Here is a 19,115-nt window from a genome sequence, read left to right on the forward strand (position 1 = left end):
AGGACCTTTGCTTAAAAGATACATTTCTGCCTACCCTATACATCTCACTGCTCAGTATATATTGTTTCACAAGAATTGAAACACTGCTTTGTATTTCTTTTGTAATTTTATGTTAATTCCAATTAATACTCACCTTACCACTCAAACACACTTTGCTCAGGATATGTTGTGAAAGAGATCAAACAAACTGCACTTCACCAAACCTTCTTTGCTGCTTTGTATTTCATTTTCTAATCACTTTTAATTCTCTCCATAGTACTCATCCACCATTTTGACTCTCCCAGTATGCTGTATGCTGTTTCTATGTTGTTCAATAAAATAATACATACTTTTTATATAATGTTGTGTTATTATGGTGGGCAAAATTCCTATCCAGTACATATTGTGGTGGGCTAACGTCTTGTGGGCAGAGTTCCTTGTAGGCAAAGTTCCTTGTGGGCAGAGTTACTTGTAGGCAAAGTTCCTTGTGGGCAAGGTTCCATTTAGGCCAGTTCCTATGCGCAAACACTGGTGTGACTGATGGTTTCAAAGCTAGGGCTACAATGATTCACCCAGACTTCGATTGGATTTGATTTTCAATACTGGATCTTCAATTCCATCATTTTTGATTCAATTCTTCACACACATTTAACTCTCATAGTCTTTTTTTTTCATGTGAAATCAATTGTCGCCCTAGCGATGTCTACTAACATGTTGGGCCACATTTCAGTGTTCAAACCAGACCAGTTTTTATACTGTATAAATATATTTCTGAGCATATCGCACCCCTAACATACGTTATATTTGGTTTGACAATTTCAAAGGAAAGTTTAGATTCTTGTACTTTTTGGTGGGTTTAGTCTCACCTGGGATTCAAACCCACACCATCAGAGTCACCTAATCACAAGCATACAGAGTCAGCTGTCTAACCTGCTCAACCACAACTTCTACAAACCTCGAAGTTTGACAACTGGTAATCTAGATTGCTGACTCGTGTACCCCTCTCATAAGTGTAAATTGGTACAGATACTGGGCAAAAGCTATGCCATTTAGAAAGTGCTCAAATGTAACATAGATTATATTTGGGGTTACACTTTCTTAATAAAGCACAGATTCTTGTACTTTTTTGGGTTGAGTTCATCAAAGAAAGTGTAGAGACTTTCTAAATGGCATTGTGTAATCATATCACACCTGTTGCTCTGAAGACATTTTGGATAAACAGCTTGCCTTAAAACACCTGGTGCAAAGTGGTTGTATTGCAAGAATACACCTGGAGATGGGTGTGACTGCTCATGAAATGCAAGGTAGTTTGGGGTAGTCAACAATACATGATCATTCGTCGCTATTCGTCCGTTGATGCTCTAAGTTCACATCTATGTTTAGGCATTTAGATTAGGAACGATTTCGTCGCTAAATTATTAGGTTCAATTGACTAACGTGTTGAACTTGGATTAGTGTGTTTAAAATTTAAACAATTTGCAGTATTCTGGGTTAGTTTCCATAGTTTATTTATTCACATTAAGAGAATCAACTTTAGTTCCTCATAAATCATCCCGTTTTCTCAGTTATAATAGTTGCCACATTTAGTTCCTTGTTTAAGCCAATTTCAGTAGTTGATTAGGTTTTCAATTACATTTGTCAAAAGCTCTGCAGAACATTTATTTCCACTGCGCAACAAAGATAAAGAGCTTCATTAAAACATGTTGGTCATTTGATGCAACTTGCTTTACTGGATGGTCAAGCTCAGTGGTTGGGAAGATGCATGTTATGGTATCCCAAACAAGTAGATAGATGCTCTTGATGTCAATCACTGGATTGTTTCATGAAGGTTTGAAAATTTACTGTCCACTCTACTTTGAATACTGAGGAGTAGTATTATACCTGTACAAAGGAAACACTAAATACCTGCAATTTCTTTCAATCACCATTTGGCTGAAATATTGTGATGCCAAATATTAACACACATGCTCACTTTCAGACATCATTTTTCCTTCTCAGCTAAAAATGTACAAACACAACAAAATGGCACTTCAGGAAACTTAAAATATTGTTGTCACATCAACAAAAATTTCAAATGCAGTCAAACAGCATTGTGTTGAAGTTGAATGGACCTACATATATACTTTGAGTTATCCAATGTTTGAAACAAATGCAAACAGTAGACTAGGCTCAGACCACACCTTTTACTTCATTCCCTGCTATACTGAGTCTAACAAACATCAGTAGAAGGTTGCATTACCATTGTGCAGTCTGTGACCATCAAATCAAACGCAAGACAGCCAAACAGATTTAACCAGTCAGCAGCTACCGTTTAGGGTTCCATCATAACATGACCCATCCAACACTATCTTCTCCCAGGTAGGATGGTATTTATGCCTTCCATTTAGCAGGGACTCGTGATGGTCCCGGGGTAGAATGGGTCTTCAGCAACCCAAGCTTGCCATAAATGGCGACAATTCTTGTTGTAAGAGGCAACTAACGGGATCGGGTGGTCAGGCTTGTTGACTTGGTTGACACGTCATCGGTTCCAAAATGTGCAGATCGATGCTCATGTCATTGATCACTGGATTGTCTGGTCCAGACGTGATTATTTACAGACTGCCGCCATACAGTGTGGCGTAAAACTAAACTCACTCACTCACCCATTTAGCAGGATGTTAGGCAGTAGATGGTTTGGGATTTTGTTGGACCAGAACATTTCAAAATCTTTCAGAGGCTTTTGATGTGAAATATGTACAGCTTGCTGATGTCGTCCTCTGTCATTCTCCAGCATTCTCAAGTGTTCTGACTGGTTAACTGAAACAGGTAGCTGATGCAACCTTCGACAAGGCTTTGATAGATTCAGTGAAAGCAGTGTAACAAACAATACTGAGCAAAATTTTGCTTAGGTTGCATTTACTTTACGCCATAAGTATGACACGTCAGTGGAATCTAAAGTTCACTCAATGTTGTTTGACTGCATGTTCAAAAACTCATTTGCCACAGGAAAATCTTTTGGCTAAAATGTGATTGAACAAATTTTAAAACAAATATACTAAAAACATGGACCAAGGGATCATTCATATTTTATGACATGAGGGGGTGGGGTGATGATGATTCAAGGACGGTCAGGGTGCTTTTTGCTCTTGGGAGGTAAAGGAGAGTGAGGGTACATTGATTTTGATCATGACATCCAAGAGGTGAGTGGGTGTAACTGATTTTCTACATAAATTTTAGGGAGATCGTCCACATTATACATGCTCCTCATAAAATTTTTATTACACCCTCCCCTAGCCATGAAATATGAATGGTCGCTAAGTCCTTAGACATTTCCTAACTTCAAAGAGTCTGAGGTCTCTGAAAGGCATTTAGAGGATAGCCTAAAATAAACACATGACACATTTTTTACCTGATGAAGAGGCAAGACATTGCTCTTAAATGTTGTAACAAAGAAACAAGCTGTTATCTGTAAAAATGAATTATGTATTCAACTACAGACTTGTCAATAATAAAGGTTTCCTTTAACTATAGAAGGCTTTTCACTAACTTGACAACCATTTACAAGCAACATGAATTCTATTTATGTCTTAATTCCTTTTCTGATAAGCTATTTTCTTCATAAGGAGGGTTGGTGGTGGATGGTGGAACACAGGATGGTGGTGGGTGGGTGGGTATACAAAGGATGGTGGTGGGTGTGTGGGTTTACACGTTATGGGGTTGGGAGGTGCTACACAGGATGGTGGTGGGGTGAATGGGTTTACACAGGATGGTGGTGGGTGGTGCTACACCCGGTGGGGTGGGTGGAGGGCTTTACACAGGATAATTGCGTGGTGTGTGGGTTTACACATTATGGTGGTGGGTGGTGCTACACAGGATGGTTGGTGGGGTGGATGGTTTACACAGGATGGTGGTGGGTGGTGCTACACAGGGTGGGGGTGGGGTGGAGGGGTTTGCACAGGATGGTGGTGGGGTGTGTGGGTCTACACATTATGGTGGTGGGTGGTGCTACACAGGATGGTGGTGGGGTGGATGGGTTTACACAGGATGGTGGTACACAGGATGGTGGTAGGGTGTGTGGGTTTACACATTATGGTGGTGGGTGGTGCAACACAGGATGGTGGTGGGGTGGATGGGTTTACACAGGATGGTTGTGGGTGGTGGTACACAGGATGGTGGTGGGGTGGAGGGGTTTACACTGGATGGGGATGGGGTGGGTGGGTCTACAGAGGATGGTGGTAGGGTGGGTGGGTGTACACAGGATGGTTGAGTGAGTGGTGGTGGTGGTGTGTGTGTGTGGGGGGTGATACACAGGAGAATGGTGCAAACTGTGTGCGAGTGCACAGGATGGTGGTGGGATGGGGGCAACTACAGAGGATGGTGATTTGATCTTTTCCTCATTTAAAGGCTTTTCATTACAGAGAGGGCTGTGGGGATGTGGAAGAAGCTCAGTGAGCTTGACAATAATATTTAGGGTATCAGGATTTCAGAATCCAAATAATGTGATCACTGGTAAAAGAGATCAGTTGGACAAACATTGAAATATAGTCAGCAATGTCCCTTTATAACACTGGATTTGAAAATACAACATACTAAACTGAAATATACTAATAGAAAAAACAAACATCTTTGTGGAAAGAATATGGTTGCTTTGGGACACACAAAAACTGATTAATCATGATATGTAAATGTATAAAACAGGATAAAATGCTCAAGTATCACCATGGAAACTTGAGCAAATACATTCAACCTTCTAAATATAAAACATACTTTCTTGGAAAAGAAACAAACACAACAAACAGGTAGATTCATGCAACATCCCACGAATAAGTTTAACAACTTTGTATTCTAAATGATTCAACAAATTAAATATTCTAATAATATTTTCATATTAATGCACTAAAATATAGTTTAAATACTATAAGAAAAATTTGAAAATAAGCAGTTTCTTAAGAATTCAAAACAATTGTGAGGACATTGTAATATCTACTATACTTGAATGTAGCTTAACATAAGCTATCCATGTTTCACAGCATCAAAAAACAAAACAAGCAAGAAATGGCTACACAGTGGTCAATTACAAGTATTTGGTATCTGGCATAAATTTTCGAAGGTACTGTATATCACCATGTATAAGCTGAATTTTGAGGACCAAAAAAAGCAATCTACAGAAGGGGGGTCATCTTATCTATGAGTTCACGAAAGTATTTTTCAGATCGTCAGTGCCCTGTCGGGAGGGTGATTTTACAGTTTAGCGGTTTATAATTCTAATTCTGTCAGGTTAACATATTATTGTGGATATAGAAACGAAAACAAACACAGATTTACAGAATAATGGTCAGTATAATCTTTATCAGATATTATTCTCACTTAGCATGTTTACGTTTTACATCCAAGACTGCAACTGCCAGATGTCTCCTGGTGTGAGAAGAACTGCGACCCATCATTGGGGGTTGGCTTATGCATGAAACATAGCATTTTGACAATGATTTTAGGGGTCATGTTTGGGGGTCAGCTTTTCTATGGGGCCGGCTTATCCATGGTAATACATGGTAATGTTAATGTATGGCACTTAACACGATCTTAACAGGAGTTTTTAGAAAATTTAGGTCTAAGTATGTCCTCTCAGACTAATAATGTTTTGATACCATTTATAATGTTTAAGACAAATCAGTGTTGCAAAAGTGTATTTTCTTTTGCCAAGTATTTTTTAAGTATCACAAGCATTTTCAATACTTCAAAGGTTTGCATAAAACAACAATAACAACAATGGTAATAAATAGAATCATAAAATGATAAATAGAGCCAACCAACCTTGCTCTTCCCTCAGTCTTTTACATTTATCAATTGTAATGGAGTAACATGGTTTGATTAACATGGAGGCTCTTCACGAAATAATTTTATGGGGCTTTTCTAAAGCAAACTCACGATGAAAACAAGGCATTATCCTAAAAGAGCCAAGGATGTTGGATACAATCTTGATGTCAATGTTGATGGATCTGTTTTGCTAGATGGTACAGAAATGACTGCCAACCAAGCAAAGTGCTATATCAAATTGTCATAGACTCAGATTTTTCAACTGAATACTCTCTGAACGAAGTGCAACCTTTGAGTCCTTCACTTGAATGAGCAAGTATGGTTTAACGCCATCTTTAGCAATATTCTAGCAATATCACAGCACGGATCATCAGAAATGGGCTTTACACACTGTACCCATTCCTTGGCCTGAAAAGTGAAACAGAAAGCTTTCTGTCTGCTGCTCAGGACTGATTTCTTCCCTCTTGTATCCATCAATGAGCATTTGAAATACCTGCCTGTCCGACCACCCAGAATGGGTTATTTTCAACACTGACTAGCACATTTTCAAATTCACCTGCCTGAAGGTCGGATTAAAATTTAGACATGTATATATACTTATGGGAACAAATAAGGCAACACATGAAAAAACAAGTGTTCCTTTAAACTTTTCCAGAGTTTCACCCACTGTTCAATACAAACCTTGTGCAGAAATCTAGAAAAGAATCAAGGAACACTTGTACTTTCATATACAATAATTAGTATATTTAGACATTTTGTGGTCATTTTGTGGTCAGGACTGGCAGGTTTTACATCTAAACAGCCCTGTGGTCTGAAATTTTGGGAGTTTCATACTTTGTGTGATCAATGTGTGATTTTGTGTTGGCACAAAAACAGTATCTTAAACGACATGACTAGGTATTTTCAGTACCATTTTCGCCATGGTTGTGGGTTTGACTGGAAGGTCCATCCTCGGTCTGGCCCAATTTATGTACAGGGTGTCAGGGACAGCCTCACACACACCCAGCAAACAAACCAGACTATATCATTTTTTATAAAACCAAGGAGAATTTAACTAGTTGAATTTCCCATCCCTTTTGACACTGATGCAATTGACAAGATTCAAGAAAAACAAACTGCAAAATATGCAGATCTTGAATTTCAAAATAACACATTTCCATCCTGAGCACCAAGTTATCCCAAGTACCAAGTTATCCCAAGTACCAAGTTATCCCAAGTACCAAGTTATCCCAAGCACCAAGTCGTCAAAATACCTATTGTCCTTGGTGGCCTATTTTTGATACCTCCCAAAATCTGGACTGAAGTTGGTGGGTCCTGAGCTGGTGATGACCTCAGCCAGCCTGACTATGCCAGGATCATCTGCAACCCATCTGTTGCATATTGTTTTAATCTGTAAAACATATTTGAATTACACCATCCTTTCCCAATCTTTTCCCTTTAATATTTACTTTGAACTTAATGACTCATTCTTGGAGTGGACTTTCTTGGAGTGGGGCAGCGCGCTCGTCTCATTCGATTCCCCACATGGGTACAAAGTGTGAAGCCCATTTCTGCCCACTGTGATATTGCTGGAATACTGCTAAAAGCAGCAAAAAACCCTTTCTCAGTCACTGTGAGTGGACCCATGTAACTAAAAGACACATGCTCTACATCTCAAAGATCTTGTTTGTTGTGGATTTTCATAGTTAATCCTAGGCCCCGAGAAAAGGTACTGAGGCACTGGAGCTCACCTGAATCTGTAGTCAACAAATTTAAAACATCAACAAATATAGACGCTTAACCAACGTTTGTGTTAGCCTCAATTCTCAAAAATACTGAAGGAAATGAATACAGGAAGACCACTTCATGACCACGTTCCTCTATATATTTTCAGAGCTTCACCCACAATACAATACAAATCTTCCAAAAAACATTGAAAGGATTTAAGTAACATTAGTGCTTTCATATGTTCCCTTATTTCTTTCCTTCAGTATCAAATCAAATGGGTCAGATGACATTGTGAGAAGGAGTTCCACTCCAACTTCAGGCAATTTCAGAGAGGACGTTTAGGATGTTTACATAACTAAATACATTATATTTTGGCCTTAGGTGGATTTTATACATATAATTACATGACATACAGATTCACTAACCAAAAGGTCTACTAAAAAGAATGCATAACACTTTGATGTAATTAAAACCAGGGGAAAATAGACCTTCATTCCAAAAACTTAGGCAGATAGTATTATATCCAGTTTGGCATTATAACCAAATTATTACAAATTCGAGAAAAACAGGGCATTATGTCTAAGGTAACATTTTAAGAAGGGTGCACTGTATATCATTTGGGAGAATTCAGGAGCATGGTCAAGTGCAAAATGAATAATGCTGTAGAAACATATTAGTAAAATCTAAATATTTTTTTTATATTTGTATACTTATCCTGCACTACTTACTGCCACAAGATTTGACGCAGGTGAATCTGGATCATTTGGACCATTTAACAACAACGATGATGTGGCAAGGCTAGGCGATTACCGACCTTCGTAAACACCTTCGCGCTGCATGTGTGTGTCATTCGTCGACAGGGTGTTCTCTCCTTTTCAACGTGGGACACTGAGTTTCAAAGGAAGTTGTTTCACCAGCCCTGGTCATCATTTATGATTTTCAATAAAGCCATTCATGATCGGGATTCACCTCCGTCAAATCTTGTGCTGGAAGTATGTAGTGCAGGACTAGTTAAAAATATCTATATGTTGACTCCTACTGAATACATGTGGTACCACCCCTAAATATACATCAATTAAAAAATCTATTGAACAGAAAAAGAAGATTCTGATTAAATAAATTCATTAATTTCTTCCTGTTATGTCTGTACTTCAAAACTATAGTAAAGAAAACAATACAAGTCAGTATATATAAAGGAAAAGAATCCTTTGACCTTTGCTGGTCATGTTTTCGTCTCCAAACATTTGAGTTTAAGAGATCATTAAAGTTATGCAAATAAATTATCTACAATACACACCATAACAACGACAAAAATGTACACAAGTAAATTTTTTAGTCAGCTTTTGTTAGATGTAGGAAACATACACGATAAGTTCTTTCATGAAAACATAAAACTCTTCAGTAATGTTGTACTGTATAGTTTTAAAATTTCAAAGAATCCAATGGTCCTGGGTTACTAATTACTGATCCAAAACTAACTATGGAGTAAATACAACCTTAATATAGATGTACTTTCTCAGAATTCATCTCTGTTTTTAGATGCTTTAAGATATTATCATATGTTGTAGTCAATGCAACATGTACTTTGTACTAATATTGCACCGAACATTTTTTAAAACCATCATGCTCTTATGGTATTCAATTAATTTCCCAGGTCCTTTATTTGAGTAGTTACTAGTAGTTATACAACCCTTTTACATTGCCATTACCTGTAGGAAACCTGTAATACATACATGTGCGGTAAATATGGAATGTAGTGTTATTATATACATCTTCGGTTGTGGTTGGGTTTACTTACAAAGATTACTTAGGAACTTAGACTTAACAAAACAGGGTCCTATTCCTCAAGGCACTCACTGTACTGAGGTGAACGTAACTATATCTTAACATAAACTCCCAACTGTCGTAGTGCTATGTTCGCTTTGTGGAATGGGACCCTGGGAGCTTTTTGTGGTGAATACTGTATATACGAATCCTACAGCACTGTTACCATCCAACTATATAAACATACAACTCCACAAAAGATAAACCTTGCTGTCTCTTGAATAGACATCATGTTGTGCCTGGGGTAATTTGTGTCCCCAGTAACCATGGCAATTCTTGTTAGAATAAGTTACAAGCTACAAGAGATGTCTGAGACTTGGTTGATTGTGTGTGTATGTCCTGTTGCTCATATTATCAATCACTGGATGCCTGGAATACTGAAGACTGACACTTCTAACAGATGAAAAAAACAACAAAATGAGGCAGGTGTCAATGTGTGCATACAGTGAGACCTCAGATATGCAGACACATTCGTTTCTGCATAAATTGCCTGGGTAACTGAATATATGGATGTCTGGATTTCTGTTAACCACGCTTCACTTTTGAAACGGCAGTGAGCATACACTTCTTGGTTAAAATCAATGTCATAAGAGCATGTTTTCATTTGCCAAATCCAATTCAGTCAGTGCCAGACTGGCCTACTCATCACCACCAATACCCTGGTGATCAGTCTTTAGTCTGGATTATCAGACCTTGTCAAAAAAGATATGGACACTTGCGCTTCACTCTCACACAGTCAGTAGTAGATCAAAATTCAGGCAGATTAGTGAATCAATTTTGTGTTGATTTAGCGGGTTGGTTTGTAAATTATACTGTCTGGTAATGGAAACCGAATATCCGTTACAGACTGTCACTTTAATGGCATAAGAAATTGGGTTTTTTTCAGGGAATTAACCAGGAGTGGTTTCCAAATATTTGAGGTGAATGACCTATTATCCACAGCTGGGAATATCATAAACACAGCTTTAAAATCTGCAATATGAATGTTTTGGTGAACTCTTGACATTATATGACCTTGACCTTAACCTGACCTCAGATGTAACTTTTAACATGTCTAAGGATTGTACAAGTAGAAGCAAAATCTTCATTTGAATCATTCAACCAATGACCTTGACCTTTACAAATGCTATTGTCTCTATGCAGGTGTTCGTCAAGAGGTGATGTGAAATGAGGTTTAACGTCGCACTTAAGAATATTTTGCTCATATGACGATGTGCACATGTGTGTATGTGTGGCTGCTTATACTTGCCCAGGTTTAAGCTGGTTTTATAGTACTAGCTCACTGAGATAACATGCCAAGTTTAGCATGAACACCCAACTTGGGCACACTGGCTCCAAGCCAACTAGTCCTTCTTGTACCTATTAATGCAGAGTGCCAGACAGGGACCTACAAGTACCATATTTTAAGGTTTTTTTGGTATGACACAGACAGGGATCAAATCCATGACCTTCTACACTCCAAGCAGACATTTGTAAAGATACATGGAAATGTTACCACATTGTTACTATGTGTGAAGACCATTTCCCCATTGTGATATTGCTGGATTATTGCTTAAAACAAGGTAGAACGGTACTGTATTATGCACAATTGGCCTAAAACTAACAAGGTACAATGGAAGCTGTCAAAATTGGCTTTTGTCCAATCCAGCAAGTTGTCAACACTGGCATAAAATCTCAGTCCTTTCCATGACTTGTACATTTATCATCATCTTTACAATCCAGCACATTGTCTAAACCAGATTATTTCTTCAATCCCAACGAGTGCCAGTTTAGACAGCGTCCAAACAATTATGCTTCAGAACAAATGTACAAATAAAATACCATCTGCCACTAAAAAAATAACATTTGTTTCCCGGCTACAGTTATGATACTGCTTAGTTTAGCAACAAACACACACAAAACATATCAATATCTCATATAGGTTGGCCTCCGTCGAACTTGTTTTCGTGTTCCTGTTCGTCTGTTCTTTTGTTGAAACTTTGAAAAATGAAGTCTGTAGAGGCTGGTTCCAACCCTGAAGTCAACATGACTGTTTCGATCTCGACTAAATGTTCGCTCGATGAAGTCACTGTCGATGTCCGGTCTTTGACCTCCTGATCCCTAACAACAACAAACTATATGTTAATTGTTATTACTTTATTTAAACATATAAAAAAAGTTTCACAAAAAATATCATTCCATAATTTTGTCATCATGAAGGAATCAAGAAAATGAACATTTTCTTAAAAAAAATAGACAAACTCTTAAATCCTTTCAACTACTGCAAACATTGTTTTGATTTCTGAAATTTGTTTCCAAATAAAATGGATGAATCAAAACTATTCCTAAAGTGAGTGAGTGAGTGAGTGAGTGAGTGAGTGAGTGAAAGTGAGTGCATCCTCCCAGGTGTGTTCGGTACATTATCTTTACTTGATAAAATTCTATTAGTCAGTGAGCTGAGTTTTCCACTTTTTTTCAGCAATATCAAGGCAGGCGACACCTGAACACATTTCACACATTGTACCCATTTGGCTACCCCACTGGCCCTCAAAACATTTAATTGTTTTGTTCAGTATTCACATTCAACTGTGTTCCAGAAATCAGAGCCAAACAAGGTCATAAATTACTCAGGTCTACCTAAATTTTGTTTTCAGTTTTAGTGAATTTGTGAAAGAAAGTGAGAGAGTATGGTTGTATGTGTATATCTATGTGGGCAATCGAACCTGGTGAGTGAACACTTTACCTACTAGGCTTCCCTTCATCGTTTACCAACTTGTGCCCATCGTAGAATGGAGTTCTATTGGAAAAGAGGCTATCAGTCCACGACACAGTAGTAGCATTACACAATATCATACAAACATACATCATGCATACAGGTTTCTGCATCGCTGGTTGACATCACTGTGTAAATTGGGAGAGAGGGTGTAGTATTCCAGCCATATCACAACAGGGGGATGCAATGTACACATGAAGGGAATTGAACCCTGAGAGTTCGGTGTGATGAGCAGACACTTTAACCACTCAGCTACCCTACCTCCCCCTTAGCAAAGGAAGATTACAATTGGTGCCATTACCACATTTCCATACTGCCTCCATTCCTCCAATCGATCGTCAAACCAGTACCAGATCCATCTGGTCACCTGACCCACAAAACTCCTTGCGATGTGAGGAGGCAATGTTGCATGGGATGCTGTACCTAGACGCCGCACACTTAATTGTCTCTCCTTAGAGGTAGCCGTCATGTTGATGAAGTCAACAGTGATCCCATCTTCATCGTCATCTTCATCGTCCTCACTGTCAGACTCTCTGTTTAAGAGTAAAGGAGAGAGAGAGTGAATGGTGTTTTATGCCAAAGTTCAGCATGGTGACAGTTTATATAACAGCATTATTCTCTGCAAACCAGCAAACTGTCACGTTTGAGCCAGGCAATTCAGTGACTTGAAAAAGATGATGCATGATGTTTGCTGGTGGCATGTAATATCACAGCTTCTTGAGGTCAGAATGTAAATGATAGTCTGTAACATATTAAGTAATGCTTAAATTTGTCATTTTAGGACTTAATCAACATTGTTACAGCCATATAAGGTCTATCTATCAATAACAGTCTGTAACATATTTAATATTGTTTAAATTTGTCATTTTAGGACACATTATGAACATTGTTCCAGCCATATAAGGTGAATCTATCAATAACTGTCTGTAACATATTAAATAATGTTTATCATTTTAGGACACAGTAATCACTATATCAATGAGTGAATTCAGTTTTATGCTGCTGAATTTAGGAACTTCCCATCAGTATCACTGTAGGGGGACATGGAACTGGGCTTTACACATTGTACCCATGTACTCTCGTTTCAGAGCTGCAACTGGTTCAACGAAATCGGGACCCATGTAGGTCCTGGGGTAGAATAGGCCTTCAGCAACCCATGCTTGCCATAAAAGTCGATTATGCTTGGTGAAAGAGCCAACTAACAGGATCGGGTGGTCAGGCTAGATGACTTGGTTGACACGTCATTGGTTCCCAATTGCGCAGATCAATGCTCATGTTGTTGATCACTGGATTGTCTGGTCCAGATTCAATTATTTACAGACCGCCGCCATATAGCTGGAATATTGCTGAGGGCAGTGTAAAACTAAAGTCACTCACTCACTCAACTAAATCGGGCTTGCGATATGTCGTGCTTCCTCTTCATCTCCAGAATGGACACATGACCCAACTGGATCTAGGTGTTGATAAAATCTACACTGACTTTCATTCAAAACTTATGTTCCCCTTCACAATTTACTGCTGTTAGTTGTTTAATGTGACACTCTGAAATATTCCAGGCTACCCTAAGTCACCTTGAACACAGAATATAGATGCACTTTGTCAAGATAGTGACTTGTGAACAAATTCTTCAGCAGGAATGTAATAGTATTTTGGGTTCAAGTACCTGGTATTTCATGCAATATCATGTTTAATGACAGCTACAAGAAAAATCACAAGTAACAAGTTTTTGCATTTCTTTCTGACTATGCACAAATTCCTTGTAAATAAATATAAAATGTCTGAGTAAAAACAGATTCCCAGTCAGTTTCAGTGAATACAAGATCAGATCATTACATATGTGCATGTTTTCATCAAGGCTCCAGTAAACAATTATCAGATGGGCATCAGTGAATATCTGAGTCCTGTGAAGCAAGGAGGAATTCGCTACCCATCTGGTAAAAAAGCCCAGGTTATCAAACTGAACTTGTCCCAGCCCAAGTATTTGTTTGTTTGTCTGTTGTTTATTGCCACACTCAGCAATATTCCAGCCACATAGTGTCAGTCTGTAAATAATCAAGTCTGACCAGACAATCCAGTGACCAACATCATGACTATGCAGTTAGGATACAATGTCATGTGTCAACCAAATCAGCAAGTCTGACCACCTGATGCAGTTAGCTGCCTCTTACGACATGCATGGGTTACTGAAGACCAATTCTAACCTGGATCTTCATGGATTCTGGGTTTTCACGCATAGGACACAGAGCTCACTAATTTCTAAAATGCAGACAGAGCTCACTCATTTATAAAATGTGGACGAGTCACTCATTTCTAAAATGTAGACGGAGCTCACTCATTTCTAAAATGTGGATGGAGCTCATTCATTTCTAAAATGTGGATGGAGCCACTCATTTCTAAAATGTGGACGAGTCACTCATTTCCAAAATGTGGATGGAGCTTACTCATTTCTAAAATGTGGATGGAGCTCATTCATTTCTAAAATGTGGACGAGTCACTCATTTCTAAAATGTGGATGGAGCCACTCATTTCTAAAATGTGGATACCTTAATTACCTATCTGCAAACGGAGATGAATGTATTACTTACTCAGACAGAACTGTGCATTCAGACCGTTCAACAGTACAAAATGCTTTTTCCAGCTTTTCATCGACATAATCCTCAAAATCCACCCAATCACTGTCTGTCTTTCCACAGTATTGCCACTGGAATGTCTTAGTCTTATGAAATTTTATGCAAGAATTCTGAAATGAGCAGCCACGTCCTCCTCGAAGATGATACATACAGATTTCATCTGAGTTTGGATCTGCTTCCGTATCCAGACTTTCACTGACTCTGTTTGGTCTGTACCAGTGGTGCGATGAGAGGGAACTTTGATTTCCAAGCATCGGCACAGAACTGAACCTTCCCAATGGTTGTTGCTGTAGATTAGAGTTATCCACCCTTTCTGTCATTTTTCTGATATCCTCAATAATGTCCTTAGGTCTACGATCAATGCTGACTCCAAACTTTAACAAAATTTTTTTGATTTGATAGTCAATATCATGGTTCCTTCTGCAACCAGTGCCAAATTTACAGGTTCCCTTAACGTAGAATTCACAAATGTGCAGATGCTGACAGACACTTTTTTTTGAGCATCCTTTAACATGGTTATAAAATCTGCAAATCTGTGGGATGGTGGTTACTCCACGACTACTCTTGCTTTGGAATAATCGTTGTATTTCTACATCTGTGAGTTCGTCCAACAGGTTCTGTTGAAGTATCGACTTGTTGTGGTCAGAATCCAGATCATGACCAAACTGACATTGAATACCATTACTGCTGAAACGACAGTTTGAGAGAAGAAAAAATTTGCAGATATGGAGTTTCTCACAGTAATCATCCCCACAATACCCATCCCTCTTGCAGTGTTTGGGGCACAGCTGTAGGTTTGTGAAAGCTTTGACGCTGTTACCTTCTTGGATAAAGTTATTTCTGTAGTCTTGTAGAAGCCCCAGGAGGTTTTTTGGAACTCTTTGACCATTTCGTTGAAAAGTTCTCTGCAGGGTAGTGAGGTCAACAGAGCAATCATGATAGCGACACAGAACCTTCAGTATTGCTCTCACATTGTTGTCTGCCTCGTTAAAAGCGTAATTGTCCTGTGGGAAAGCTTCAGCCATGATGGGACGAAAACCTGCAAAAAGTCAACAAATACACACACTACACAGTATCGCTATACAGGTGTGTATGAGGTGTCACAGTGGAGGTGTGTGATGTAGAAGTGTGTGAAGTGTTACAGTAGAGGTGTGTTATCTGCAGGTGAGGTGTCACAGTAGATGTGTGAAGTGTCACTGTAGAGGTATGTGAGGTGTCACTATAGAGGTGAGTAAGGTGTCACTGTACAGGTGTGTGAGGTGTCAATGTAGAGATGTGAGGTATCACTGTAGAGGTGTGTTAGGTGTCACTATATAGGTGTGTGAGGTGTCACTCTGAAAAAGTTGTCCTGTTTAGATCTATGTGCCACACAACAGAAAACATTTATAAATATCCAGATTCTCCTTTCTCGACAGCCATCAACATTATCATTAGGTATGATATGTAAAGTATGACTATTTTATGCTGCTTTTAATCAAAACTTGTAAGCTTGGGAACCAAGAAATCGCCAATTGTTGGACTGGCAGCTATACTACAGAGGACACTACCCAACATGAATGAATGAATGAATGAATGAATGAATGAATGAATGAATGAATGAATGAATGAATGAATGCATGAATGAATGAATGAATGAATGAATGTTCACTGTGGTATGCCTATCAGGGATAATGAACGAACAAGTAGCTATGGACAATGATCATTGATAAAAATCATTCACATCAACTCACAAACAAGCAATGATTGACATCTGTCAATCAATCAGATTCATGCTTTTGGTCACAATGAAAAAGAAGGTTTCATGAAACACATCACATGAAAAATCAAAAGAAATAAAAGGATGAAAATAACTTCGTGTGTACAATCATGAAGGAAAGAATGAATGAAAAGGAATCAAATATAACGAAATAAAGGGATGAGTGAAACTCTTTTTATGTGAATAAAATCACTGTAGGAATGAATGAATGAATGAATGAATAAATGAATGAATATATGAATGAAAAGGAATGAAATCAAAAGAAATAAATAAATGAGTAAAACAAACTTTACATGAAAAAATAACTGTCAGGATAAATGAGAAAAACTCCCATTACATATAGAATCACAATCAACATAAACAAATGTTACCTGTTCACATAAGGGGAAGTAAGAGAAGACTAGCCAGTGAGCATATCGTGTTCAGCGTTCTAGTCATACTGCATATACTGGAACGAGTTGAAGGTAGATCTGATACTATCATGAGATCAACAGCCACAATCTGACACAATAGTGACACATTTGCTGATTTCATAGAAGTGAAACCAAAAGTATACTCTTTGAAACAGAAGGGAAGCTGAACTTTCAATTTGGATAGCAAGTATTACCTTTGAGAAACTCTTCAAACACATCTCATAAACACACCACCATTCATCATCATCATCATCATCATCATCATCATCATTATATACTCAATTCTATTCTCAATTCATCTTGTTCTCGATTTTAACAGTTTTCATGAAGGTGCAATAATCACTATAGACTATAAAGTTTGAAAATCATCTTGCATTACACAGTTGTTAGTGTTTGTTTCTTGTCGTTGCTGAAGTGAAAGTGGTGATGCACTCTCAAAAGACTCATTATCATCATATCAACTGATTGACTGATATATCTCAAACTTTTTTTCAATCATAAATTAGACATGATGTTTCCCTACTTTTGTAAGATTATAACATGTATAAGAAAACTCAAACTTATTTTGAAATTTGATTTTTTTCTCCTTTATACATTGGCATATTTAGTTCGAGAGGTAACACTTTCTCTGAGAGGGTGATTTGAGCACAGATTTTTGGAACCCAGAATTACATTTCTCTTGTTGGTGGACTGCAATGGAAACCCCTGGATTGGATGATTTGGTGTGTGTTCTAAATGTACACTTGTGTCTCTATGCTCCGGAGAGCTCACTTGTTTTTTTTGACAGAAAACCTGCATATATGACTCCTAAAAACCCCAAAACATGTCCACGGCTCACTCTCATGACACCAGGGAGTCACCATGACTCCTAACTTTCTAAGCCAAGGTCAAACGCTGAGTAAAGTTGACTCCCAAAACCATGTTCAGGACTCCCTCTCATGATACCTGGGAGTCCTGATTATTATGCCAAAGGCATACAGTGAATGGGCTTGAGATTTCATTCAGGGCCTACAGATTTCATTCAGGGCCTACAGATTTTAAAGCCTGCAGGTGGCAGCAGGCCTAGATGGCCAAGTGGCAAATTAAAGTATTGAGTGAGTGAGTTTAGTTTTATGCTGAAGTCAGCAATATTCCAGCTACATGGCAGTAGTCTGTAAACAATCGAGGCTGGACTAGACGATCCAGTGATGAACAGCATGAGCATCGATCTGCGCATTTGGGAACCTATGACATGTGTCAACCAAGTCAGTGAGCCTGACCACTTGATCCCGTTAGTTGCCTCTTACGACAAGCATGGTCGCCTTTATGGCAAGCATGGGTTGCTGCAGACCTATTCTACCCGGATCGTCATGTGTCAATTAAAGTATGGCAAACACTGATTGACTAATGTCAAGTATTTGGTGTTGAATTAATTCAAGATAGTGTTTTTAGTGTCCTGTACAATGACAAAGACCTGGCTCAGTTAATCAATATGTGTTTGATGCTTGTAGGTGCATGTATCAACATGCAATAGCTTTTGAATGATGATTAAAACATATATTTTAGTATTTCCCGGAGGTTTAAATAGTGTGGCTTTGACAGTTGTGTTCTACCTTATAAATTAAGTAATCTAGGTAAAATAAATACCCAGACACATTTCAAACAAAATACACCCCTTACACCCCTTACACCCCCAACCTCAACCCCTATTTTCACCTGTGCATACCTTGTTGAGAAGACGACGTTTAGCTGGCTGAACTATAGAAAACTGAAATAACAAAAAAATCATTTCTACCCCTACCCCTTAATTTTACTTTGAACTTCTTGCTCTACAAACCTGTTCAAACACTTGTGTACCGGTGTATCCTTGATCTCTTCAAAGGCGTAGAACAAACCATTGAAAATTGCGATGACACCTATGTCGTTTGAAATACTCACGTATGCTTTAAACATTCACGGTCTCACGGCAATTCTTATTCTATTAGCAACACTCCCAAATCCTGTCAAGGTCGTTGTTATATTGTGGATTCGGATACTGTCGCGTGATACGTGCGATCAGTTAGGCTCTGAAGAGTTGACATGTTTCCATCGCCCCGAGACGGCACTTCCGGGTATAAAAGTCAAACCGAAAGTACCGGGAAATTTTCCTCGACTATTTCCGTTGATTCTCGGAAATATTGGCATTAACAATAGCATAATTTTATGAACAATTGTGAGACGACGCAATATCTGAGCCTTGTAGTGATGGCTGCCATGAGTAAGTGTCAGCCCACAGTGCCACG

The 19,115-nt window shown here is 38.5% G+C and overlaps 1 protein-coding gene across 3 annotated transcripts; it reads right to left on the bottom strand.

Moving 5' to 3' along the window:
- Positions 1-10,772: 10,772 nt before the first annotated feature.
- On the bottom strand, positions 10,773-18,948 carry LOC137268119 (protein mono-ADP-ribosyltransferase PARP12-like). 3 transcript variants are annotated; one of them, XM_067802641.1, is made up of 4 exons: positions 18,671-18,948; positions 14,641-15,724; positions 12,357-12,588; positions 10,773-11,403 (listed from the first exon to the last, which is right to left on the bottom strand). In XM_067802641.1, exons 2-4 carry the CDS (start codon positions 15,708-15,710, stop codon positions 11,209-11,211), a joined length of 1,497 nt encoding a protein of 498 aa, XP_067658742.1. In that variant the 5' UTR covers positions 15,711-15,724; positions 18,671-18,948; the 3' UTR covers positions 10,773-11,208. The 3 variants fall into 3 exon arrangements, with proteins under 3 accessions (XP_067658742.1, XP_067658743.1, XP_067658744.1); XM_067802642.1 differs by having other exon boundaries at positions 18,772-18,940; XM_067802643.1 differs by lacking the exon at positions 10,773-11,403 and having other exon boundaries at positions 11,425-12,588; positions 18,772-18,948.
- Positions 18,949-19,115: the final 167 nt, after the last annotated feature.

This window comes from Haliotis asinina, chromosome 16 (assembly GCF_037392515.1).
Source record: "Haliotis asinina isolate JCU_RB_2024 chromosome 16, JCU_Hal_asi_v2, whole genome shotgun sequence".
Lineage (NCBI taxonomy): Eukaryota > Metazoa > Mollusca > Gastropoda > Lepetellida > Haliotidae > Haliotis > Haliotis asinina.